Source organism: Trachypithecus francoisi, unplaced genomic scaffold, assembly GCF_009764315.1.
Source record: "Trachypithecus francoisi isolate TF-2019V2 unplaced genomic scaffold, Tfra_2.0 Contig01440, whole genome shotgun sequence".
NCBI classification, from domain to species: Eukaryota; Metazoa; Chordata; class Mammalia; order Primates; family Cercopithecidae; genus Trachypithecus; species Trachypithecus francoisi.
This window is the reverse complement of record NW_022681431.1, coordinates 6,923,890-6,950,000: the sequence shown is the minus strand read 5'-3', so window position 1 is coordinate 6,950,000 and position 26,111 is coordinate 6,923,890. Positions and strand designations below refer to the sequence as shown.

Genomic DNA, 26,111 nt, shown 5'->3' with positions numbered 1-26,111 from the left:
GCGCGCAGTCTGAAGAGGGGATCAGGAAACTCCGCTCAACGGAGACATCTTGCAGCCTTATTTTGAGAAGAATCTTTTATTGTTTAATTTTTTTTTTTTTTGAGCCTTAGGAATATGTCTAGTACCAGCAGCTGAAATTAGAACACTAGTGTATTGAATCATATTTTGAGCTACTGGAAAATTCCAATTTAAAAATAACTTAGGAAGTTTGGCGATTTCTCCCAAATGTGCTTGCTGCCCTTTGAAGAGTGACTTTGCAGGTCAGGACTTCACCAGGTTGTACCCAGAGTCCTTTGGTAAGTTCCCTGGTGCAGAAAAATGTTTGCACCCCCATGTCTACAAGTATGGAATGTGTTGTCCCCAGACCTAATGTACTCCTCCACTGTGCCAGGACACTGGGCTGAGCGTTTTATGTACATTGCCTTTTAAAATCTCCCAGCATCCCTAATGGAATCTGCCACACTTTGTTTAAATGGAATTTTAGAGTTTTTCAAATTTACCAGTTTTCTTTTCTTAAAATAAATGGATCTGGAGAGGTAAGAACGTGAGTTTATTTTGATTTAATATTTGGAAAGTGCAAATTTAGAGGTAAGAAAGAGGAGTCCTGAGTTCTGAGTTCTAGTTCTTACTGTGCTTTCTACCAGCTCTGTACTTGTATATAAACACCAGCTATTTATTTCTTGATGGTTACTTTTCTCATCAGTAAAGTGATGTCAATGCCACGTTTCTCTTGCTGTTATGGTTTTGACCTTAGTTTAGCTCACTTTGATTTCATGTTAACTCTGTTATAGGCACTATGCTGAGTACATCATGAGGACTCTATAAGACGAGCCTTTCTGTGCTCCTCATGTCTGAGAGACAAAGGCTTTAAGAAACCAGACAACTGCAGAGCTCAAAGGATCTCAAACTCAGAGCCTGTGCTGTCAACCACTGCATTGACTGCCAGGAGAAAGGGAAATACAAGATGTGAAAGCACCTTACAGAGTCCGAACAAATGGACATGTAAAGTCTTACCACATGTGAAGTCTTACCACATAGTCAGGGATTGGTAGAGCAGGTGCTTGCCTATGCAGTAATTTGGAGAATGCAAGGAGAGCTCTGTTTCCAAAGTCCCCCCCTCTTCTCTTCCATTCCTGCAGGCAGAGCAAAGTTTGCAAGTCTATGAAACCAAATTTGTCTTTCTCCTAGATCTTCTTTTGTGTGTGTTGTTTTTCAGTGGCAGCTCCATCCTCTGAAACACACGCGTTAAGCCCTGGCATTCTTCTTCTTCTTCTTTGTTTTTTTTTTTTTTTTTTTGGAGACGGAATCTCATGGTATAATCTCGGTTCACTGCACCTTCTGCCTCCCAGGTACAAGCAATTCTCCTGCCTCAGTCTCCCGAGTACTGGGATACAACTGTCCACCACCACACGTGGCTAATTTTTGTGTTTTTAGTAGAGATGGGGTTCTACCATGTTGGCCAGGCTGGTCTTAAACTCCTGACCTCAATTGATGTACCCACTTCAGCCTCCCAAAGTGCTAGGATTACAGGCGCAAGCCACTGTGCCAGCCCCCTGGCCCCTATTCTTCATGGATAGCTTTTCTCTTTTTCCTCCTCATGTGATTGGTATACTTCTTCTATCTTTGGTGCTGTGACCTGGGTTCAAGGCTTCCCTGGCCTTTATTTAGAACACTGTAATAGCCTCATATCTGGTGTGCCCAGTGCCAGTCTTTCCTCTCCAGTTCATCTCAACACTGCTTATTTGCTAAAATTCAATTCTGATGGTGTGAGTCTGCTGTTTAAAATCTTAGACAGCTAGCTAGCCATTACCTATAGGATGAAATTTCATCCTATCAGTTGAAATTTTCTGCCTTGAAGTGAGGGCCCTTTGCTATGATGTCTTCCCCCACACCTCCCTTGTGGCCCTTACACTCCAGGACGGTGTGTTGAATGGGCATTCTGCGTTTCCAGATTAACCTCCTCTCAGTGCTTTCCCTCATGGTGAACACACATCTGCTAAAGCACCTCTGCAGGTTATAGAGAAGCCATGTGGCGTGGTGCTTAAGGGCACAGACAGCACTGGACTAAAGATCCAGATTTGCTGTGGCGTTTGAACAGGTTAATAACCTCTGTCTCAATGTCCTTGTCTGCAAAGTGGTTATAATAATAACAGAACCTACCTCATAGGAAGTATCAGAAAGTTAAAAGGAAGATACAGATAGAGTGGGGCTATAATTATGAGAGGAAAGTCTAGTGAAAGAGAATGGAATGTTTTAAGAGTGATGCAGAAAGAACATATTAGTGGAATGTTCAACAGTGTTAAACTGTAAAACTTGGATTAAATAACTGTCCTGTGGCATCTGTCTGTGCATAGAAACAGGACAATTTCTACTGCACGTACATTTCTTTACAGGCATGAAATCTTGAAATGTTCTTTAGCTGATACTATAATAATCAGTTATCCCCACCCCCCCCAACCCCCCGCCCAGTAGATACTGCTGACTACAAGATAGGATTGGCAGCAGGTGCCAGGAGTGAGGGACTCCAGGAGAGGGACTCATAGGCCTGGCGAGGCTGGAGCTAGCGCCTAAAAAATAGTGTATGCAATATTATCTGTAAGTCTTACTTTTACCAAAAATAATAATGCATCTTACATTTATGTATTATTGGGCTTCCTCTTGTTATTTTTCCCTACATTTTTTATTCCATTTTTATATTCAGATAAATGGCACAAAGAGAGAAGCCGTGGTTCATGTAGCTTCATGGAGTTTCTAAAATAATTCTGCACAATACATGCATTCTGTAGTCCTGTTCTATAATAACAACTTTCTAAAAGAAAGCCCCTCATTTGTGTGCTTATATCTTTTTGTGGGTGGGGAAGGAAGAGGAGAGCCGAGAGGAGTTAGGCTGTTTATTTTGTCTTAACTAAAAGTAACAGTTTCATTCTTAACCCGTCTCACCTTGAACATGCCAATAGAACACATCCATGTACTCACCAGAGCGGGTGCCCGCATCACCAGAGTTGGTGCCGGCACCTTTCAGTGTAGGATGTTTCCGCTGTGCTGGGGGTGGGGAAGGGGAGGTCACTGCGCAGACTCCCTTCTTCCATGATGCCTGGGGCAGACCAGGCTTCTCCATCATGCTGACTGATGCCAAGGATTGGGGGCGGAGAGGCCAGAATGGCACCCCTGGGAGAAGGGAGCATATAGTAGCCATTAGGTGACCGCAAGTGCCCAAGAAGACAAGATTTAATTACTAGATTGTCACTCTTGGCACCAAAGCAGAGTGTCTCACCCAGGGGAGCCTGAGATGGAGAGAAGGGAGAGTGTCACACGCATCCTCCAACTCTCACCTCCAACTCTCACCAGTGATTCTCTTTGCAGTCGATGTTTTGTCTTCTTTCCAGGGTTCCTTGCTGCATGTTTTCTCAACTTGCCTGCTCTTTCTCTTTGCCCTGCTGTGGGCATCTCCTTCCCCTGTGTTGGTGTTGTTGAATTCTGTATGTATTGAGAAGTTCTGTCTACTTTGCGCAATGTAAGACCGATTGAAGCAGATCATTTTGGTGGTGCTTCAGGATATGGGGGTCTACTAGCTGTGTGGACAAGTCACCCAGCCTTGCTGAATCCCAGTTTCCTAGTCTTGGAGAATGGGGATCAACAACTCGCCACTAAAGTTATTATGAGGTTTAAGTGAGACAACAGGTGATGGAGAAGGTCGGTCCAAGGATTCTCCAGCAGTACGTCATAGATCCCCACCCCCAGGGCTGCCCAAGAGGACTGGGTCACTACCTTGAACTCAGAGTAAACACTTTTACCTGTATCTTTCAATGAATTGGGCTTTTCAGAATGTTTTGTTCTTGGATAGCTGTGTCTAAAGAATGTTTTAAAACCAACACCTCATCCCTGGTCAAGGCATTGGGTAAACATTGTTTCTCATCCTCAGTTCCCCTCTTCTATCTGCTCATGATGTACAAGGATCATTTCATCAGGAAGGAGAGAGCTTCGTTTTTCTTCTTTTTGTGCTACTTTTCCCTGTAAACAAAGAAAATTGAGCCCGTTTCGCTCATGGAGCCACCTTAGCCTTCCCAGCACAGAGTGTGGTGATTCACACCTCTGACCCCGCCTTGTGGCTGATGTCTACACTCAGCACCTCTGTCTGCCATCTGCTCAAGGCCTGTGCTGATGGCTTAGCTGTAAGTGAAGCAGCTACATTGTCTGGGGTATATACCCTGGGGTTCCTCGTGGCGTGTCAGGAAAACGGAGGACATGGACACACATGAAGAGTTTAGGAGCAGAGGTTTAATAGGCAGGAGAGAAGAGAAAGAGAAACAGCTCTCTGTACAGAGAAAGGGGTCTCAGAGCAGAAAAAGGACTGACGGACAGAGAATGCATAGGATTTTATAGTCTGGTTTGAGGAGGCGGTCTCTGATTTACATAGGGCTCACAGATTGGTTTGATCAGGTATGACGTTTACATAGTGTGTGGGGAAGGTTGGTGGCCCCACCCTAATCTTATTATGCAAATAGACTTTCCAGTTGATTGGTGCCATTTTGTCTGCTCCTTACAGTACAGGTTGCTGACAAAGGGAAGGGAAGATGGAGCTGCCATCTTCAACATGTCTAGTCCTTAGTTCCTGCTGTTAATCATCCATGCAAACTCCCAGCTTGCTTGTGTATATCTGGAGCTCAACTTTACAGGCTGCTCTTCGTTAGAAAATGATTGGGACTGCTTTTCATTTAAAAGAAAGCCTTACTGAGGACTCCCATACCCTTACTATCTGCCCAGGTGATTTCTTCTTAACTTCTATATCAGAAAGTACTTGGCTGGGGAGCGTTGCTCATTTTAAAATTAGTCCCGTCTTTGTTAATTCACACCATGCATTTCTCTGAAAGCTGTGTGATGTGACCTCAGACCCTGATCTCCCCAGGTGCTTACTTCCCTGAGTCTTGGAGTCTCCCCCAGTGCCAGGGCTGGTTTCTGCCTGCACAGGAGGATGTCAGTTTGATACATGGCCATTACGTGGGCATCTACTTTTGCAGTGCTCTAGAGGAAAGAAGAGAGAACTCAGTGTGATATCCTTTCGCTGTGTCTCCACTCAAATCTCATCTTGAATTGTAGCTCCCATAATTCCCACGTGTTGTGGGAGGGACCTGGTGGGAGATAACTGAATCATGGGGGAGGTTTCCCCCATACTGTTCTCATGGTAGTGAATCGGTCTCAGGAGATCTGATGGTTTTATCAGGGGAAACCCCTTTCACTTGGCTCTCATTCTCTCCTGTCTGCTGCCTTGTAAGATGAGCTGTTCACCTTCAGCCATGATTGTGAGGCCTCCCCAGCCACGTGGAACTGTAAGTCCATTAAACCTCTTTTTCTTTATAAATTACCCAGTCTCAGACATGTCTTTATTAGCAGCATGAAAACAGTGTTTGGCAGGAGAGGCTTTCATAGTGATGCCAGCCATCAGTTTAAACCACCTAGAGATGTTCTCTTTTTCTTCTTCTTCCTTTTTTTTTTTTTTTTTGACATAGAGTTTCACTCTTATTGACCAGGCTGGAGTGCAGTGATGCGATCTCGGCTCACTGCAACCTCTGCCTCCCGGATTCAGGCGATTCTCCTGCTGCAGCCTCCAGAGTAGCTGGGGTTACAAGCCTGTGCCACCACACCCAGCTAATTTTGTATTTTTAGTAGAGACAGTTTTTCTCTGTGTTGATTAGGCTGCTGATCTTCGACTCCCAACCTCAGGTAATCTTCCCACCTCGGCCTCCCAAAGTACTGGGATTACAGGTGTGAGTCACCATGACTGGCCCTCTTTCAAAGAACATTTCTTAGTTGCTTAAAAATTCTATTTGCCATGATGCTTTTTAGTTGAGATATTTTAAATTTGATATGTAAGTTTAAACTCCTGGCATCTTATACCCATATATCAGGTTTGAGGCGTCTCAACTAAAAAGCAATCACCCCTCCAGGTGGGCAGTGGATCATGGCCAGAACAGGGAATGGAGAACAGGAAATAACTGTGCTTGTAGATTCCAGCTAGAAATGGAAACTCCAGGAGTGAAGGCAGCTCCTGAGCTGCTGGGACTGCTGGGGTCACTGTGTTCACGTTGATCCCCAGAAAGCAGCCACTTCCAGCATCTCACCCCTCCTGGGGGCTCCCATCATGGAAGCCCAAGGGCCAGGCCCAAGGAGTAATGGGTGACATTCCTCCAGCCTGCCCAGAGCCTGGTCTGTGGAGGCCACACGGCTGGAGGGTCTGGTGGAGTTGCTTAGAAACACCTGAATGTTGCAAAGATATTCTGCCTGGCCCCGGTCGCAGGGACAGAGCAAGGCTCACACTGGGCATGCTGGGATGGGGATTATTTGTTAGGATCGTGTGAGTTTGCCTAGCTGTTAAGAGATGTGTAAACACAAATGACAGCTACATGGGGGTACAAAACATTGTAACTAGAGAAGCAGTGATTCATGCCATGTTTGAGGGGCCAGGCAAGTTCATAATAATATTTGAGTTCAGAAACAAGAAAAATTGGACATGTTGGGTGTAGAATGAGGAGCAGTTCTCAGCAAGCAGTTCAGGATTATGAAGGGGGTTGAACAATATAGTCTAGTGGGTAAGAATCAGATGGAGCTGGGTTTGAAGCTGGGCTCTGCTACTTGCCAGCTGAGCATCTGGGGCAAGTTACTTCATTGCTTTAAGCCTCAGTTTCTGTTTCTTTAATGGGGATAATAAGATGTAGCTCATAGGATTGTTGTGAGGATTAAATGAGATAATATTTGTAAAGTACTTAGTATGATGTCTGGCCCCAAAGTAAATGCTTGTTAAGTACTTGTAATTGTGAACAAGGGGAGGGTGTTGGAAGGCTGGTTTCATGCAGTTCTCAGTTTGGGGTGAGAACCAGCCCCAAGAGCCCCAAAGGACTCTGGGAGGCAGGTCTCTCTGCAGAGTTTGGCAGCTGACTCAGCCCCGCAGGTGTGCTTGAGACAACTTACAGCTGGAAGGAGGGTCTTTATTCTGTACACCTGACTTGAGTGGCATCTTCTTATGCCAGTGTCCTGCCCTCATTGCATCCTCTGGGGTCCATGACCACCACCCATGCCAACTACCTGCCTTAGATCTTCCTGAAACAAGGGTGGCGGTTGCAAGGAATGGGACTAGAAGGTCTGGTGTAGACAGGAAGCCCCTCTCAATCAAGCCACCTTTGTAAAGGTTTGCCAGCAAATTAAAAATCAAAATAAAAGAGGACTTGGGTCTCTTTCTTGGCCTTTCGGTGCTTGTGGTTGTGACCAGTGTGCTTTCATTTTCTGACTAGCAGGTGCCAGTTTCTTTTTGCCACATTTCCCTTTTTCTGTTTCAAAGCAGGGAAATTGAATCAGAATTCTTTTAAAAGACCAACGAGGAGGCCGGGCACGGTGGCTCAAGCCTGTAATCCCAGCACTTTGGGAGGCCGAGACGGGCGGATCACGAGGTCAGGAGATCGAGACCATCCTGGCTAACACTGTGAAACCCCGTCTCTACTAAAAAAATACAAAAAACTAGCCGGGCGAGGTGGCGGGTGCCTGTAGTCCCAGCTACTCGGGAGGCTGAGGCAGGAGAATGGCGTAAACCCAGGAGGCGGAGCTTGCAGTGAGCTGAGATCCGGCCACTGCACTCCAGCCGGAGCGACAGAGCGAGACTCTGTCTCAAAAAAAAAAAAAAAAAAAAAGACCAACGAGGAGCTGAGGCGGTGGAGGGTCCCTCCCAACTAGGGAATTCCTGGCTGCGAAGTCATCTGCCAGCCTGTTCTCCTGGGCTGGGTCAGTGCTGGTCCCTGGAGAACATGCTCTCTGGGCCTGGAGATAGGGGGACCTCACAGGGAAGACTCGAGGAGCATCTTGAAGGCTGAGCCTAAGTCTTTTGGGTGAGGAAGGAAGGGAAGTGGGTTCTGGGTGGAGTCCTGGGCAGTTTCGTCACATGGCCTGACAGCAGGTGCTGGGGACCCTGAGATAGAGACAGTGGGGTCCAGACGCAGGAAAGGCAGTCTGAGGCTGGGTTCCCGAATGAATGAGGGATCAAGGCATTATCCTGGCACTGGGGCCCTGGAATCAGCCCTGTCCCAAGGACGCTTGTAATGCAGTTAGAAGATCAACTACTGCAAACCTGGAGCTAGGTCTCTGTGGGGTCCAGGATGGTCCATCAGGGTGAGAAAATATTATTTAAAAATATTTGGTGCTTTATTATTTTAGATATGTTGTAAATACATAATGCTGTATTATAAAGCTTGTATATAATATTTTATTTTTGTTTTCTTTTGGAGAGAGAGTTTTGCTCTGTTGCCCAGGCTGGAGTGCAGTGCAGTGATCTCAGCTCACTGCAAACTCCACCTCACAAATTCAAGTGATTTTTCCTTCCTCAGCCTCCCAAGCAGCTGGGACTACAGGCATGAGCCACCACGCCGGGCTAATTCTCTTTTGCAATGTTTTTTTTTTTTTTTTTTGGTAGAGATGGGGTTTCACCATGTTGGCCAGGCTGATATCAAACTCCTAACCTTAAGGGATCTGCCTGCCTCAGCCTCCCTAAGCACTAGGATTACACGGGAGAGCCACTGTGCCTGGCCTGTATATAATTTTAAAATATATTTATATATGTAGTCTCTGTTCCAAAGTCATTCACTACCTGGAATGTGCTGTTCATGTTTAATTAAAGTTTGGAGACAGCCGATCTTGAGTGTTGAGGAAAGAGTAGGAAAAGCCGTAAAACTACTAGGGCCACCGAGGCAGCTGCCCGTGCAGATTGCTCTGTGTGTAAAACCTGAGCCAGTGCCTATGCTAAGTAGCTCAGTGTCAGGACTGGAGGGGTAGGGGAGGAAGGCTTCACATCCTTTCACAGCCAACTCCAAGCTCTTGGCATTTAATTGTTGACTCCCCAGTGGGACCCCTGTCCTCTTGCTGGGATTTGGCTCAAGCACCTCTTAGTGCGAACACGGTAATACTGATCTGCTTTAGTTGCTGTCAGGAACATAGCTGAAGATAAAGCACTTGGCCCATATATAGATGCTAATGAAAGTCTAAATGGAAAAAAGAAACCTGCATTCCAGAAAGATCTCTGACACCTGGAAACCCTGCTCTGAAACTTTTGGGTGGATGTGGTTTGGGGAGATGATGAGCCATTCATATTTTCAGGTCATTTTGACTTCTTTAAAAGCATAGTCATGTCATGTGTAACATTTTGTCAATGGACCAAATACATGTGGGTAGCTCTATAATTATAATACTATATTTTTACTGTACCTTTTCTTTGTCTAGATATGTTTAGATACACAAATACCAGAGTGGTACAGTTGACTGCAGTGTTTATTAGAGCCACATGCTGTGCAGGGGTTTGTAGCCTGGGAGCACCAGGCTGTACCATGTGGCCCGGGTGTGCAGTAGATCTGCCATCTAGGTTTGTGAGAGTACACTCTATGATGTTCACACAACAACAAAATTGCCTGATGATACATCTCTCAGAACATTTTTCTTTCATTAAGTAACGGCATAACTGTGCCTCAGGCCCTAAACTAATTAAGTGTGTACGAGAGATAGATTATTGTGGACTCTAGCAGTTGTAGGTGTTGGTTGTATATACTCATTTTCTTTAAAAGAAGGCAGATGGCAATATATATGTATGTATATATATATATATATATATATAGAGAGAGAGAGAGAGAGAGAGAGAGAATTCTATGAACAGAATGTACTGGGTGTAGGAGTTCAGAGCTTTAGGGTCTTTCAGTCCTTGTAGTGGTTTTCGTGTGTCTTCTATTATGTTCTGCAGTATTTTCCTTTGATGTTAAGACCTTTGCTGTCCTCTTTTGTCCCACATTGTCGCCATCCTCCACTGTCCTGGGTGCCTCCACCCACCTCTAATATTCAGTGTCTAGTGCATAGTCTGGATAGGAGATGATGGAGCCTTGAGTAGGATGGTGGTGGAGGTAGAGATGCGAGAACTGATTTGAGATACTTCTGGAAGAGGAAGCATGTTCACGTGGTGATAAGTCAATGGCAGATGATGGAGAAGGAAGGACTGGGGATGGTTTTCCTGCTTCTGGCTTAAGTAACTTGGTGGGTAGTGCTTCCATTGGCTGTAAAGACAATGACTGGAGGGAAGGCAAACCTGCTGTGCTTCACCACGTCTCAGTTAACTTGGCCCGTGTGCTGTAATAGTCAACTACTTCTGTGCAACACACCATTGTTGACTCTGGTTTTTGGAAACAGGGTTCCTCTAAAACATAATTACATTTTAACTTTACAGATTTCCTGAAGTCCCTGACACTTTAAAAAAAAAACAAAAAAAAAACAACCAATTTTTGGATTCATGACCATTGTTCAAGAACAAAATCTTGGAGGGCTTTGGTAGAAAGCATATTGGGCTTCAAGTCAAGGATGGGTTTGAGTCCCATTTCTATAGCTTGCAGGTTGTGTGGTTTTAGACGAGTCGCGTGACTTCTCTAACCCTTATTTTCTCAAACCGAGAAGTGATTACAGTAATGTATTTCTGCTGTCACAGGATTATTGCATCATAGGAGATAAGGCATATTAAAACATTTTATAAAATGAAAAATAGTGTGTGGTAGAGAGATAGCATTTTTATGTAAATCTGAAGTCTGTGGCCCTGTGAATGAGTTATCTATCTGTTGGAATGTAACAAATTATCCCCAAAGTTAAAGTAACAAACATTTATTATCTCACAAGGTCTTAGGGTCGGGAGTCCAGAAGGAGCTTAGCTGGATAGTTTTGGTTCAGGGTTGCAATCAAGCTCTCTGGTTGCAGTCATCTTAGGCCTTAACTGTGGCTGCAGAACCCGCTTTCAAGCTCTTTCAGGGGGTTGGTGGCAGGCCTGCCTCTGTTCCTTGCTAGGCATTGGTTAGCTGGAGGCTTTAGTTCCTCATCCATGTGTCCCTCCACAGGGCTGCTCACAATGTAGCAGCTTGCTTGGAGAGAGGGCACCCAAGACAGAAGCTGCAGCCTTTTACAACTTAATCTCACAAGTGCCATACCACTTCTTCTGCCATATTTGTTGGTCACTGATATGGTTTGACTCTGTGTCCCCACGCAAATCTCGTTTTGAATTGTAATCCCCAGTGTTGGGGGAGGGACCTGGTGGGAGATGATTGGATCACGGGGGCAGATTTCCCACTTGCTGTTCTCATCACAGTGAGTGAGTTCTCGCAAGATCTGGTTGTTTAAAAGTGTGTAGCACTTCCCCCTTCACTCTCTCTTCTGCTGCCGTGTGAAGATACACTTGCTTTTCCTTCCACCATGATTGTAAGTTTCCTGAGGCCTCCCCAGCCTTGCCTCCTGCACAGCTATGGAACTGTGAGTCAATTAAACCTCTTTTCTTTATAAATTACCCAGTCTCAGGTAGTTCTTTATAGCAGTGTGAGAACAGACTAACACAGTCACTCACATCAAGCTCCCAGTACAGTGTGAGAGTGAACACACAGCCAGGAGGCAGAGACCATTGAGGACCATCTTGGAACTTGGCTACCACACCCTGCCTACAGGAATTCAGTTGGTGGAGCGGGAATTCTAAATGAAGCCATATGTTCAAATAAAGTTTACAGTGCTAACTTTATATCCATTTTTTGAGAGCATTTGAAAACTCTGAATAAGAATCCTTTCCACACACATTCAGGATGGTATGTTTATCCGAGAGATATGACTCGAGTTTATATTCTGTTGGTACAGCTAATCCTTTGACTGAAGGTTAGTCTGTGCCCTTGCTGTCAAAGAGCTGATTGTATGTGCCCAAGTGGAACAGACTCACACTGTGGTGTTAGGGCTTTGGTCTACCGCTTCCTGACCCCATAGACACTGCTTGTTTTTTTTCTCCATCAAGCCTTTTGGCTGTGTCTGCACATGGGGTGGAGATGTCTTGCAGAATTTATTGCCACTCCTTGAATAGTTTCCTTTATCACTTACAAGGCCTGTCATTGTAGCATGTAGTGCTGCCTGCCCTGGCCTCGCCAGGAAGCCACTGTCCTTTCTGCATGCTGCTGACCCTGACAGCATTTCATCAGCAGGGCTTGTCCTTGAGTCTTTCTTGATTTATGAGCTTCTTGTGGACATTACTAGGCATATCTTGGCGGAGTACACAGCTCTCGTGACCAAAATGGTCACTGAAATCTGCAGAGGAGTGAAATGCTTACACCCAAACTAAGAGCACCTTCTGTCCTAGTCATAGAAATCCCGGTATGTACTGGCCACATTTGGGTTAAGTCTTAGGCTGTGAAACAAACCTGGCTGCCTTCATTTTACCTTCTGAGATGAAATGGTAAACGGTACCTGTAACTACTTGGATATCTTATCTTGACAAATATTGATGGCACATAACGTTTATCTTAAACTTTTGTCATTTTAAAATGTATTATGTTTGTACTTTTCGACTCCTCCCATCTCCCACTCCTCACCCATACATTTGGTCAGTGGGAACATGACATTAACACTTCATACCTATTTTAATGGTATTTGTCTGTTTGGGGCTCAAATTATTGTTATTTGAAAGGACATCAGTTCCTCTACAAGCTAGTAAGTTTGTTGAGGTTGGGATTTGTTCTTGGTTCACCTTTTCATCCCCTGTAACTTTTTATACAGTGTTGAACATACTAGGTGCTTAATGCCTATTTGTTGTATGGATGAATAAAGACAGAATCCTAGATAGAGTGGACTGAGACTGTCATCTATTATTTGGCCATTGCTATGTTATTTGGAGGTTGTTTCTGGGTCTCAGATCGGAGTGAGCCCTAAAAGCATCGCTCTGCCGGAGTGTTTTGCCTTCACAGAAGACCACAAAGAAGCCTTCTCCCGTTGTTTTGTTGCCCAGAGATTGTAAGAATGGTAGGCAAGGCATTGCGCTTGGATATCTCCTTCATTCAAATCAATAAATCCACAGTTTCAGAAATGATGCATCACAGATCCATCACTGGGGGTTTGGCCAGGGATAGGAAAGTATTAGGCAAAACAGTTCGTAAGGATGAACATTTAAAAATGGCAGAGTCAATAAACCTGATGAGCACAAGGATTTTCTACAGTTAAAAATAAATAAATAACCCGGGAATATGCATCTCCCTTCTTCCAACGGTCCTAAAATTTGTTGTTGACAGGGACTCATTGCTCCCTACTCTCTGCATCCTGCAGCCACCCCCAAGAAATTGAGCTGGTCTAAAAATTTGGGTGCCTTTCTAACTTCTTAAAATAGTAGCTCATTGCTGCTGTGATCACATGAAGCTGTGTTTTCCCTGTCATCTCTAACTTCTAGTAGTGCTTGGTAATTACACGGTGATTTCCATCTACAAGTCTGTAAACACATAAATTTTAGTTCTTCAATTCTCCCACTGCTGCTAAGAGAAGGAGATTGCACAGAGCTTTTGTGGCTTAGGTATATATTGGTCCAGTTATGTCTTATCAAGGTGGTTTTTCATGAAGGTGGCAGAGGTGGTAAGGTGACATCCTTTTTTGTTTGTTTTGTTTTTTTGAGACAGAGTCTTGCACTGTTGTCCAGGTTGGAGTGCAGTGGTGCAATCTCAGCTCACTGCAACCTCCGCCTCCCAGGTTGAAGCAATTCTCGTGCCTCAACATCCACATTAGCTAGGATTACATGCTGCGTGCACCACCATGCCTAATTTTTGTATTTTTAGTAAAGGCGGGGTTTTGCCGTGTTGGCCGGGCTGGTCTTGAACTCCTGAGCTCAAGTGATCCACCCATCTTGGCCTCCCAAAGTGTTGGGATTACAGGTGTGAGCCACCGCGCCTGGCCAGCACCCACTTTTAAGAATGATGTTTTGTGCTACCGAAGGAAAAGCCTAAAGTCTTTATAGAAGCAAGAATCTGAAGGGTAAAATCCTCTCCTGACTTCAGGAAGCAGATACTCCCAGCCTCTTCAGTATAACCAGTTGTTAAGCTTTTGATTACAGATGAGATTGCTGGAACAATTCAGAAATATTTTGTCTGTTAAAGAACGGAGTTTTGTTTCCGACATGTGTTACCTACTTCTGGCATTTCAAAGGAAAAATTGATCACTGCCTCCTTGGTGACAATTCTTACCGCTTTTTGTTATTTCTATAAAAAATGCCCATTCTTCCTAAAAATCTGTCTTTTCCATTTTGCTCCTTTTCTCCAAAGAGTGGAATACCAAATAAGTTTGAAATTTATACTCGTGAATTTCAAAGGCCAAACTAGATCTTGAAGAAAATTATAGAACAGAAAAAAAAGATATTCTAGTTTTAAATTTTCAAATCACAGATTTAGTTTTTAAATGGCATTCAGTTAACCAACATGATTTTCATCTTTATGTAAATACAACAGTTTTATTAGAAAACTCAGAGAGAAAACTACATAATTTAAGTTTCTAGAACACAACAAAATGTGTTGACTATTCCAATTTTCTTTTTTGATTTGCTTGTTTTGTCTTTAATGACAACGTATTTAAAGTAGGAGTCTTGAAAGTGGCAGAATAGCATGATAACATGTCTTCACTGGTAATTTAATACTTGGATATAATGAGTTTATCTGAGAGACTTCATTAGAAACAGCAAGGTGCCTGAACACCAAAGCTGAGCTGTTTTCAATCATAGAATTATAGTAATTATACAAATCCCAAGATTTTCATCAGATGGAAAAGGCTTCCAGGGCTAAACATGCACTTTAAACCTAGCACTAATAACTGTGTGTTGTTCTAAATTACAGTAGAGAGGATCCTTGGGCCAAAGGAAATATTAGAATGTTAAGTGTTGAATTTCTCAGAAAAGTTGAGAAATAAGCTATTTTGATAGCATAGTGATATCACTACGAGGCACATCTCCTCAGTAATAGAAGAGGAATTGTTGTGTAGACATAGTGCGTGGCAAGTGAATATTCAAGTAAAGTCAAGGAGGTTGTTAACATTCTGTCTTTGAGAGAAACATTTCTCTCTTTTCTCCCAAGGGTCCTGAATGTGCGAATTGACTGGGCTGGGCTCTTCTTCTCATTGGTAAATGGGATAGGCTACCAGTAAATGAGATGATTTTTGGCCCAGAATCTGGCTTTCTGAGTTGGGTGAAGACTATATAAAGAATAATTTAATTATGAGGATTACTTAAAATGACAAGTTTTTGTAAAATGGCAAAAGCATGATACCCTCAGGGAGCTTGTTTGTGAGTGAAGTGATATAGAAAGATGCATATAGGAGGGCCGGGCATAGTAGCTCACACCTGTAATCCCAGCACTTTGGGAGGCCAAGGCGGGCGGATCACGAGGTTAGGAGATGGAGACCATCCTGGCCAACATGGTGAAACCCCATCTCTACTAAAATACAAAAACATTAGCTGGGCATGGTGATGTGTGCCTGTAATCCCAGCTACTCAGGAGGCTCAGGCAGGGGAATTGCTTGAACCCAGGAGGCAGAGGTTGCAGTGAGCCAAGATCACGCGACTACATTCCAGCCTGACAAAAGAGCGAGACTCTGTCTCGACAAAAAAAAAAAAGAAAAGAAAAGAAAAAAAGAAAGATGCATATAGGAAGGTTTCATTAAAATATCTCTAGACAAGAAGTTCTATTCTGTTTATTTTCCATTAATCATTCTTTTTTTGTTTATCTGGCTAAGATGGGTAGAGGAAGACAAGGAAAAGGGATTAAGGAAGGAGCACATCTGAAAAGGAGTGTGCTGTGGAAATGTCCATGATGAGTGGAGGATGAGGAAGGGTGACCCCAGGGGGAAATGAAGGCAGTCAGACTGGCTTCTCATTTATGGAGATTGAAAGTTGAGGTGCAGAGTGTGTGAAAGGTCCTGGGACCTGTCTGAGTATTTCTTATGAAGAATCAGGACACAGAATTCCTCACAGACACTGGAGCAGAGATATAACTGGGATTTGGGTCCCAACAGGACAGTATTTCTGATTCTGATCTCTCTTCTTCTCCCAACCTCATCTCTTCTATGATAAATTCATCTTCTCTTGTCTGCAAGCAGAATCGAAGAGTTAGCTGGAACCACTGTCTCCTGATCCCTTCTGGATGTGTTACTGTCCACATTTATTATTTGTATATTTGAACCTCTGGATGCTTCCCCAGTTCCTCAGCAGAAAGTGTGGAACCATGTTGATCCCCTTTCAGGCCTGCTCTGAGTGAGTGCACACAGGTGAACGCATGTGGGCTCACCTGGCTGCATCCATCCCTGCTGGCAGGCTTAGTTCGTTCTTGCTGCTCTAAAGGAATACCTGAAGCTACGTAACTTACAAACAAAAGAGGTTTATCTGGCTTGCAGTTCCGCAGGCTGTACAGGAAGCATGGCGCCAGCATCTGCTTCTGATGAGAGCCTCAGGCTGCTTCCACTCACGGTAGAAGGTGACAGGCAGCAGGCATTATATGGTGGGAGCAGGAGGGAGTGGGGATAGAGAGAGACAAAGTGCCAGGCTCTTTTCAACAAGTTCTCATGGGACCTAAGAGTGCCAACTCACTCCAGCAAGAATGGCACCAAGCCATGCCTGAGGGATCCACCCCCATGATCCAGGCACCTCCCACCAGGCCCCACCTCCCAACACTGGGGGTCACATTTTAGCATAAGACCTGGAGGGGCCAAACACAGCACAGGCTCTGGCCAAGTAGTCCCCTGCCGGTAACTCCAATGTCATTAACATTTTTGCTTTTCTCCCGTTAACCATCAGAACGTGTGCCACTAGGCAGAAATTACAAGATACAGAAAAATGGAAGCAGAAAGATGACTCGTAATCTTTCCATCTGGAGAGAATTATTGTTCACATTTTGCCATTTTCCTTTCAATCTTTTTTTCTGTGTCCTTTGTTGCTTATTTGCATTACATTGCAGATGCGCGTTTGTGTTCTGATTTATACACATTTAACAATACTTAATCATCTATCGTAGGCATTTTCCATAACTCTCACAGGAGATCTGTTGGATATTGATTGCCATAGGGAGCATGACAGAGTCGTTGTCTTGATTAAGTGTTGCTGTCATTTGTGTTTCTTCCCAGGTCCCCTCTTGCTGTTGGCTGCACATCAGAAAGGCTATGATGGGAATGAAGGTGAAAACTTGGAGATTTCACTTAAGTCATTGCTTCTGCCTGGAAGATCATCCTTTAAAAGTAGAGAAGCTGCTCTGTGTGATGGTTAATTCCAAGAGGCAGAACTCATTCTAGAAGGAAATGGATGCAAGCAGCTCTGGGGGCCCCAAAAGCATGCTTCCTGTGGTCTAGCCCAGGGAAGCCCTTCCGTGGGGACCCTGGCTTCCAGGGATGCCACCGGTTCTGGACGCATGGCTGATTCCTGAATGATGATGGTTCGCCGGGGGCTGCTTGCGTGGATTTCCCGGGTGGTGGTTTTGCTGGTGCTCCTCTGCTGTGCCATCTCTGTCCTGTACATGTTGGCCTGCACCCCAAAAGGTGACGACGAGCAGCTGGCACTGCCCAGGGCCAACAGCCCCACGGGGAAGGAGGGGTACCAGGCCGTCCTGCAGGAGTGGGAGGAGCAGCACCGCAACTACGTAAGCAGCCTGAAGCGGCAGATCGCGCAGCTCAAGGAGGAGCTGCAGGAGAGGAGTGAGCAGCTCAGGAACGGGCAGTACCAAGCCAGTGATGCTGCTGGCCTGGGGCTGGACAGGAGCCCCCCAGAGAAAACCCAGGCCGACCTCCTGGCCTTCCTGCACTCGCAGGTGGACAAGGCAGAGGTGCATGCTGGTGTCAAGCTGGCCACGGAGTATGCAGCAGTGCCTTTTGATAGCTTTACTCTACAGAAGGTGTACCAGCTGGAGACTGGCCTTACCCGCCACCCGGAGGAGAAGCCCGTGAGGAAGGACAAGCGGGATGAGTTGGTGGAAGCCATTGAATCAGCCTTGGAGACCCTGAACAATCCTGCAGAGAACAGCCCCAATCACCGTCCTTACACAGCCTCTGATTTCATAGAAGGTTAGCATTTTGTGAACTGGGGGGAAAGGAGAAGAAAAGGAATTGGGGAGTCCTGGCACCCAGGCAGGTTCCAGCTGCAGGAGGCTGGCAGCTGGCTCTGGGATGGCTGGTGGAAAGTTTTATGTGTGTGACACCAAAAGGTACGGCATGGTTTTATATTTTTCAGAAACATCTGTTTCCACTTACTTTCTCATGGAAACCACAGTCATTGAGTGGACAGTTTCATTGTTCCTTGGCAGAAGAAGGTAGAACTTCTTGCTTTCATTTTTAAAATAGATAAACATAAAACTTTGAAACCCAAATAAAATATGACGGCATTTTTATTTTAGCCCTTCTCACAGGCACTTGTAGTAACTGGACTTGGTTAGCAAGCCCATGAACAGAATAATAACAAGCACATGTTACTGCACTTACATTGTGCCAGCCACACTTACTCTTTTCCCTTGTAAAGACCCCATTAGGGAATGAGGAAATGGAGGTGTAGTATAATTAATTAAATACCTAAAGTTGCTCAGCTAACAAGTGACAGAACCAGGATTTGAACCCGGAAGTCTTAACTCCAGAGTCCGTCTCCTTAACCTCTACGTTATATCGTACAGATTGTCAAAGCACATGGAAACTAGCGAGATGATGGCTCATCTTTTTTACATGGGTGCAGGACAGCCTAGTGTTAATTTGTGTTTGTCTCTAATTTTAGAAGACAGCCTTGTCCAGTTTCTTGGAAGTTAGTGTCTTCTTATCTATTGTTACTGGTTCAAAAATCAACTAATAATTTGGGAAAAGAAGTAGCTTCAAGGGCATCTAGTCTTTCCCCATTTCTGAATAGAATATAATTCATCTTGCCCAGAAATATAGCTGTGTCCACCTAACCCTACTCCCTACTTTGGTTATACAACCACTGTCTCACGGGCCTACAGGCAAAGCTGACTGTCTTTCATCAAATCAAAAACCCTCCTGCTGCTGTTTATGCCTGTGTTATTTGGACACTTTCTTCTTTTATGCTTTTTTAGACCTGATATGTGAACCATAAATTGTTGCAATTTTAGTGTATCATCAGTTTTTATATGTCTAGAGCCAGGTAAAGAAATCTTTTACAAGATCGCCTTTGGTGTGGTGTGAGATAAAAAACAAAACAAAAAAAACCTCATTTATATGAAATAGTAAAAATGTCTAGAATGTTCAGGACATTTGACAGTATAAGCACATGGTAAGCACACAGTAAGAGTTCAAAATAGAATGATGATGGTGCAACATCACATTTTATAGTACTTTACAGTTTATAAAGCATTTCCACGTGTATTAGTTTACTAGTCAACCCCCAGGGAAAATCATTAAACATCATTAAAAAAAGATCCTGGTTGTCACCCTCCCTGGGGTGTGCTACGTAGAACTGCCCGTATACAGAGCAATTTCAAAAGAACTTGATTGCAAATCAGCATCTGCAATTTGGAATGTGTGACCTTGGGATGTTCAATCTGCATTCATATTTGAAATCTATCTGCTATTCTGTGCACAGTAGTTTAAAACATAAGGTCTATCTTTCTCAATCAGCAGTGACGCCAGCCTCTTGCCCCTGAGTATATTTGCTCTGAGACTTGGCTGACCTTCTTTTAGAGACAGTGACATCATAGTTACTCAATGTTGATTTCATGGGCAACTCTCAGCTTTTTTTAAGGCAGATCAATCCATATGTGGCTTCCATATTTGGTGAAAGTCTAGTCAACTGTTTTTGTCTGATGAGTAAATAAAAGCAAACACTTGCAATATATTTATAGAGATTGCACTATCATAAGGAGTTTATTTCATTTTGAAAAATGTTATCAATAACACGAGATTGTGGAGGCAGTCTTTTATAGTCACAGGAAGCAGGGCCTTGTGAAAGATTCTACAGGTCAGAGGAAGCTGCAGGGGTGATAGAATTAAGTGCAGTATAAGGAATAGCTTTAAGAATAGTGATGTTTCAGAACAAAGTGGGATTCCTGGCACTACAAGAATTCTATCATCAACTGGGTGACCATTTGGCCAGGAGGTTATAAATGATGATCCAACTTCAGAGACGTGATCGGACTGAATTATATTTGGGGACCTTTTCAATCCTGGTTCACAGTTCTTTGATCCATACCTAGTTAAGGAGAAAGAAGGGAATGGAAAGGTCTCGTTTGAGGTTTGTCTTCTGTAATGAGCTACAGCAAGTGACAGGACTTTATAAGGGTGAAATTTATCTTCAAAATAACTTCTTTGGGTTCCTAACCTTAGAGTGATTTGAGGTTTTGGGTTTCAGTAATCCAGAGTTGAAGCAATTTCTCAAAAGTTCATGGGAAAACTTGGTTAGAAACAGGGGTTCTCCACACTTTGAGAGTTCCAAACGAAGAACAAATTTGCTGAACCCTGAAGTAGTATGACCAAGATGGGGATTCTTTGTATTTAAAAAATAACAAGAAAAGTCCAAGGCATGCTTGCAGATGATCCCAGTTACATAAAACTTAAGGCTAATTGTGAGAGAAATGGCATGATGACGCAAGCTTGGGAAGCTATGATTTTGACCAAGACCCTTAAGCTCCTTGAGACTCAGTTTCCTAATCTGTCAACAAAAGACTTAACATATATGTCCTCTGTGGCCCTACCCAGCCCAGCGTTCTGGTCTCTCTTGCCTGCAAAATACAAAGCTCTTCTCCATAGCTTTGCCAAACAACCATCTCTCAGAGATACTCTGCCATTAAGCCTGCCGGGTGATCCAGGTAGGACAAGCCACCTTCCCTTTGGTATCCTCCTCTATAAAAGGAAGGAATCAGATACATTACTTATAAGGTCTGGTCTCTCTGTGGCCACTTTCTACAGTTCTGTGAAGCTTGCAGAGGGAAAATAACACACAGATGTCTAATTTATCTATATTTATTTCATTATTATCTATCCTCAAAACACAGAGGAAGTGAGTTTTGTCTCTTTTTTCCCTTTCCCCAGATGTTCCATTGGCACTGATTTTTGTGTTGGATTCTTACATAAGCACACTAATTTTTTACAACCATCTGGGAAGAGAAGTGAGAGTAGAGATGGGATCAAATCCGGTGCTTCACTGTTTATCTCAAGTACACAGAAAATCCCTTTTTCTGTTTGTGGTTTAGTTATTCCTTCAGGATAGGATATACAAACTAATCCTGATATCTAAGTGGCACATATTTTGGCTCTGATTTCCTGTTTTTAAATAGATCCCTTGGACATAAGTTTGACATCATCCCGTCAAACGAATTAGCTTTCCAAATGCTCTTTCACAACCCAAACATCCGATAATGTGACTCCTATGTGAGGCATTTGTGTCTACCATCTCCATGGCTTTGCTTTTCTGTCACCAGCCTGTGTGGCTCATCCTCCTCCAGCCTCTGCAGGGTTAGTAGTGTGGTGAGAGAGGGCCAGATGCAAAAGGCTTGATTATGAGATGAGATGGAACCTAAGCTATGTTCCACAGGAAAGGGAAGGCTTTGGGGGTGCTGTGCTTTGAATGTGTCCCCTCCAAAATTCAGATGTTGCCAATGTGATAGCATTAAGCGTTGGGGCCTTTAAAAGATGATTATTAGGCCATGAGGGCTCCTCTCTCATATATATAAGGAATTAAGGCCTATGTAAAAGAGTAAAAGAGGTTCTACGTAGCATTTGGTAGCTTGCCCTTACTCTTTTTTTTTTGAGATGGAGTCTCACTCTGTGACCCAGGTTGGTTCAATCTCAGCTCACTGCACCCTCCATCTCCCGGGTTCAGGGGATTCTCCTGCCTCAGTCTCCTGAGCAGGTGGGACTACAGGCTCATGCCATTATGCCTGGCTAATTTTTGTACTTTTAGTAGAGATGGGCTTTCACCGTGTCGGCCAGGCTAATCACGAACTCCTGATCTCAAGTGATCAGCCTATCTCAGCCTCCCAAAGTGCTGGGATTACAGGTGCGAGCCATTGCGCCCGGCCTCTGACCGTATGCCTTTTATCCTGGGAGGACACTTCATTCCTCTCCTCTGGAGGTTACAGCCGTTACCAGACAACTGAACCTGCCTGTGCCTTGATCTTGGACTTTCCGGCCTCCTTAACCGTGAGAAAATAAATTTCTGTTCTTTGTAAATAACCCAGCCTCAGGTCGTTTGTTGTAGCAGCACACAATGGACTAAGAGGGCACCCTGAGATATGTTTTAAAGCAAAGACACAGGGAGATAGCTATAAACACTTATTAGCAGGCTGTACAGTCAATGTCAACCTCCTGATACTCTACAACAAACAGCTCACAGGGATAGTGAGTTTCTTACTTCACTTGTTGTGGTGTATCACTAAATAGTCTCTAAGGAATGCTCTGTGACCACTTTGCTAAAGCTTCTCTGGATGAGTCAAATAGAATTTCAGGTCCTGCCTGAGCGCTTGGTGAGCAGTGTGCTGGGGATGGTAGCAGACAGGAAGTGGGTCCTTATGTCAGTGTGCCATTTCAGTGATAGCAACTTTGTGACTCGCAGTGCAAATCATAAAACAGCCTTTCAGGTGCATTCTGGACATGTGAGAGGTATCTGGACATCTTGGTGCAGAAATAAGGAAGAGTGGGGATTCTCCATAGTAGTGGGTCTCACTTGCATTTGGGGTGTAGTGGGAGGAGACTCACAGGCAGGACAGTAAAAGGACATCAGAGTCTGAGTTAGGGTTGGGAACTCTGAGCCAGCATCCCCAGGGAAGCCGGGGTGGCAGAACCAGGGTCCTCCTCACTACCATCATTTCACTGTGTTCTGAAACAACCCAGTGGTTTATTCTCCGTTGTGGAGTAGGCCTGTGTGATATGAGGTTCCTCTCTCACCAGGTCCCTTTATCCTTTTACTGCTCTCAAATATCTCCATGTGTTTGTTGATGCTTTAAGTCCCTATAAGGAAGGATAAATGCTTTTCATTCCAAAATTAGAGATAAGAGACTTAAATGCAAATACATGGCTTGAGGCTATACTTGGTAGAATGAATCCCTCCTTGTGGTGATGGTGAGAAAAGAGTAGCCCAGTCTTGGATTTCTAGCAACTGCCAGGAATCCAGCCGCCAGACCTCCCATCAGCATCCTGCAACCCAAAGAGCCCCATGCTAGAATTAATGTTCATCTGTCTCAGAATTGACATTCTTAATCGTGTTTAAGGGGCCCCACATTTTCATTTTGCACTGGGCCCTGTAAACTGTGTAGCTGGTCCGACCTCCAAGGTGGAGGGGACAGAAGGAAGAGGTCAAGGAAAAGGAATATGGAATTATGAGTCTAACAGTACATTCCTGATACCTTTGCTGAGGACCAGCTCTGTTGACTATGGACTGGGGCAGATGGAGCCTGTGCACAGAGCATTTTGTTGCAACTGCAGAAACTGGCAAATCTGGCCTTGCATTGTGGTGATTTTGCTGTTAACTGTATTATCCTTATTCAAAACAATTTAGTTCCCAGGGAAAAAACATTCATTGTTTGTTTGTTTTTATTATTTATTTATTTTTGGCCGGAAAGTTGCACTCATTCACCATACATTATGTGAGTGCTCACTATGTTCCAAAAACTGTGTTAGGCCCCAAACACACAAAGCTGAATCAGCAAGACTGCAAGAATTTTGCAGTCTGATGGTAGATGTAGACACTTATGATATCATATGGTAAATGCTATGATAGAGATATGTCTTGGAGATTTTGTGACTATAATGAAGGGGCATCTACCCAAGCCCAGAATATAGGACAGGCTTCCTAGAAGAGATGGGTGAGTCAGAGGATTTGGGGGTTTCTAATTTTATTTTGTTTGTTTTTGAGACAGGGTCTCACTCTGTTGCTCAGGCTGGTGTGCAGTGGCACAATCATGGCTCACTGCAGCCTCAATTTCCTGGGCTCAAGTGATTCCCTCACCTTGGCCTTCGGAGCAGCTGAGCTACAGGTGTACACCACCATGCCCAACTAATTTTTTAAACATCTGCATATAGATGGAGTCTCACAGTGTTTCCCAGGCTGGTCTTGAGCTCCTGGCCTCAAGTGATCCTCCTGCCTTGGCATCCCAAAGCATTGAGATTACAGGCATGAGCCACTGCATCTGGCCCTTTTTGTTTGCTTAATGGAGATATCACTATTTTTCCTGGCTTATGTTTCCTGTTAAGAATATGTTATGAGAGACAATTTGTGATGTTATGGGAGGTCAAAGATGAAGGAACTTGAGTTTATCTGGAGTGGTCAGAAAGGCTTAGGGGAAAGAGGAGTTCTGGCTGGGTTGTACGCAAATTGGAAGGACATGTGTTCTGTGTGAGTTGAAGCTGGTGTAGGCTTAGAAGGGGAGATGGGCAGGCAAAGAGCCGCCTGCACATGAATGATGCAGTCCCATTAGTATGGCAGGCACTGCTGCTCATCCTCTCCCATCTCACCTGTGTTGGGTAGGAGGCATTGTTGGGAAAGGATGGAAGTTTTTTAATCAGCATCCCAGTTTTTCCTCAGTTACGGTTGTGGATGTGGTTCTGCACCGAGGCTTAATCAACATGTGTGTTTGGGGCTAGAAAAGGAGGAGAAAGCCAGGTCTCATGCTTGAAAGACCTGGTAACCTGCCTCAGGAAGGAGACAGAACTATGAATTGTGAACCATCAATTCTGAGACAGGTCTCAGTTAATTTAGAAAGTTTATTTTGCCACGGTTGTGGATGCGCGCCCGTTGACACAGCCTGAGGAGGTTCTCATGACATGTGCCCAAGGTGGTCAGGGCATGGTTTGGTTTTATACATTTTAGGGAGACAGACATCATTCAACATATGTAGGATGAACATTAGTTCGATCTGGAAAGACAGGACAACTCAAAGCAAAGGTGGTAAGACTCAAAGCGGGGAGGGGCCTTCCAGGTCTTATGTATGTAAGAGATAAATGGTTGTGTTCTTTTGGGTTTCTCATTAGCCTCTCCAAAGTAGGCAATCAGATATGCATTTATCTCAGGGAGCAGAGGGGTGACTTTGAATAGATTGGGAGGCAGGCTGGCTCTGAGCAGTTCACAGCTTGACTTTTCTCTTTAGCTTAGTGATTTGGGGGCCCGAGGATTTATTCTCCTTTCACAGAATGATCTAGGATTCAGTGGAGGAAACTGACCCTTGGCGCAGGGAGCTTCAGAATTGGTGGCTGGATGCTCACTACCTGGTCAGGGAAGATGTTGGGGGAGGCGGGACCTGTGTTGAGCTTGAAGGGTTGAAAGGGCTTTACTGGTGAGGAAGTGAGAAGGGCAGCAGAGGGCGGGGTGCCAGAAAGTAGACTGATTCAGGAATAGGATTCTGATATAGGGTTTGGGATAAGATCAGCATGACCAGCAAGCAGGACCCAGAGTCACTGGGGAATGTACCTCACGAGTGCTCAGGAATCCTCTAGATCTGGAGAGAATTATAGTTTAAAAGTTCTTCCTTCCTAGGAGGCAGTGAGCTCAGCTTTTGGGTTCCAAAGAGCCCCTTGCCCCCTCCTGTTTGCTGTGGTTACCTGGTGCCCAAGGAATTGCAGCATCCTGGAGATCCCGGCAGTCAGTGGGTATTCCTGAGGTTGATGCAGCTGATCTTGTGTCTGTGTATCAAGCCCTATTTCCAACATTTCACTAGCACTATCAGATTTAATCCCCTCTTCTACCAGCGAGGTGGACACTTGCATTATCTCCACTTTGTCTATGTGTAATAGGAAGTTCAAATCAGTTAACTAACATTTCTGTGGTTCCCTTGCTCAGTGACAGAACCAAGATGGGAAAGCTGTCTCTGCTCTCTGCCTTAGATCTCGGCCCCCACTGTGCCATCTCTTATGCTCTGAAGGTCTCTGAACAAATACACTCTTTTCTGGTATCAGAATGATGTAGGGAAATCCTGTAAAAACACAACCAGCACGTGCAAACACCTTGGGAAGAGGTCCACACTGGTGAGTTGTATACAACTTTCTTGGGAAGAAGTTTTGGTAGGAATAAAAGGAAAAGCATGCAGTCTTGGAGGAAACAAGCAGAAAGAGGCACAGGGAGAAGATGCTGAAGACGAATTTATTAACTTAATCAGGGGACGAACATGTGGTGTCCAGGAGCCTTTAGCAGGAAAAGCATTATTTGAACTCCTCAGACACTGCGTTCATTTTATTTTTTAGTTTTTTTGTTTGTTTTGCCTCATCTTAAGTTTCTTACAATGCTGTGCTTGTTTCAGAGTCATTACAACATTATGGGCAAATGTGAACGAGTCAGAAGAAAATACTGAACTCAAAACACCTAG

General features: G+C 44.3%; 1 protein-coding gene across 8 annotated transcripts in view; it reads left to right on the top strand.

The window, feature by feature from the left end:
- CSGALNACT1 (chondroitin sulfate N-acetylgalactosaminyltransferase 1) overlaps positions 1 to 26,111 on the top strand; it is a 367,289-nt gene that overhangs the window by 244,417 nt on the left and 96,761 nt on the right. For 6 of the 8 annotated variants that reach the window (XM_033226897.1, XM_033226942.1, XM_033226923.1 and 3 more), the window contains one exon: positions 16,957 to 17,886. In XM_033226897.1, the coding sequence (XP_033082788.1) occupies positions 17,253 to 17,886 (634 nt within the window). In that variant the 5' untranslated portion in view covers positions 16,957 to 17,252. Of the gene's footprint in view, positions 1 to 7,693; positions 7,875 to 7,923; positions 8,155 to 16,956; positions 17,887 to 26,111 lie in introns of those variants that run through there. The other 2 variants (XM_033226961.1, XM_033226953.1) reach the window with 2 other exon arrangements.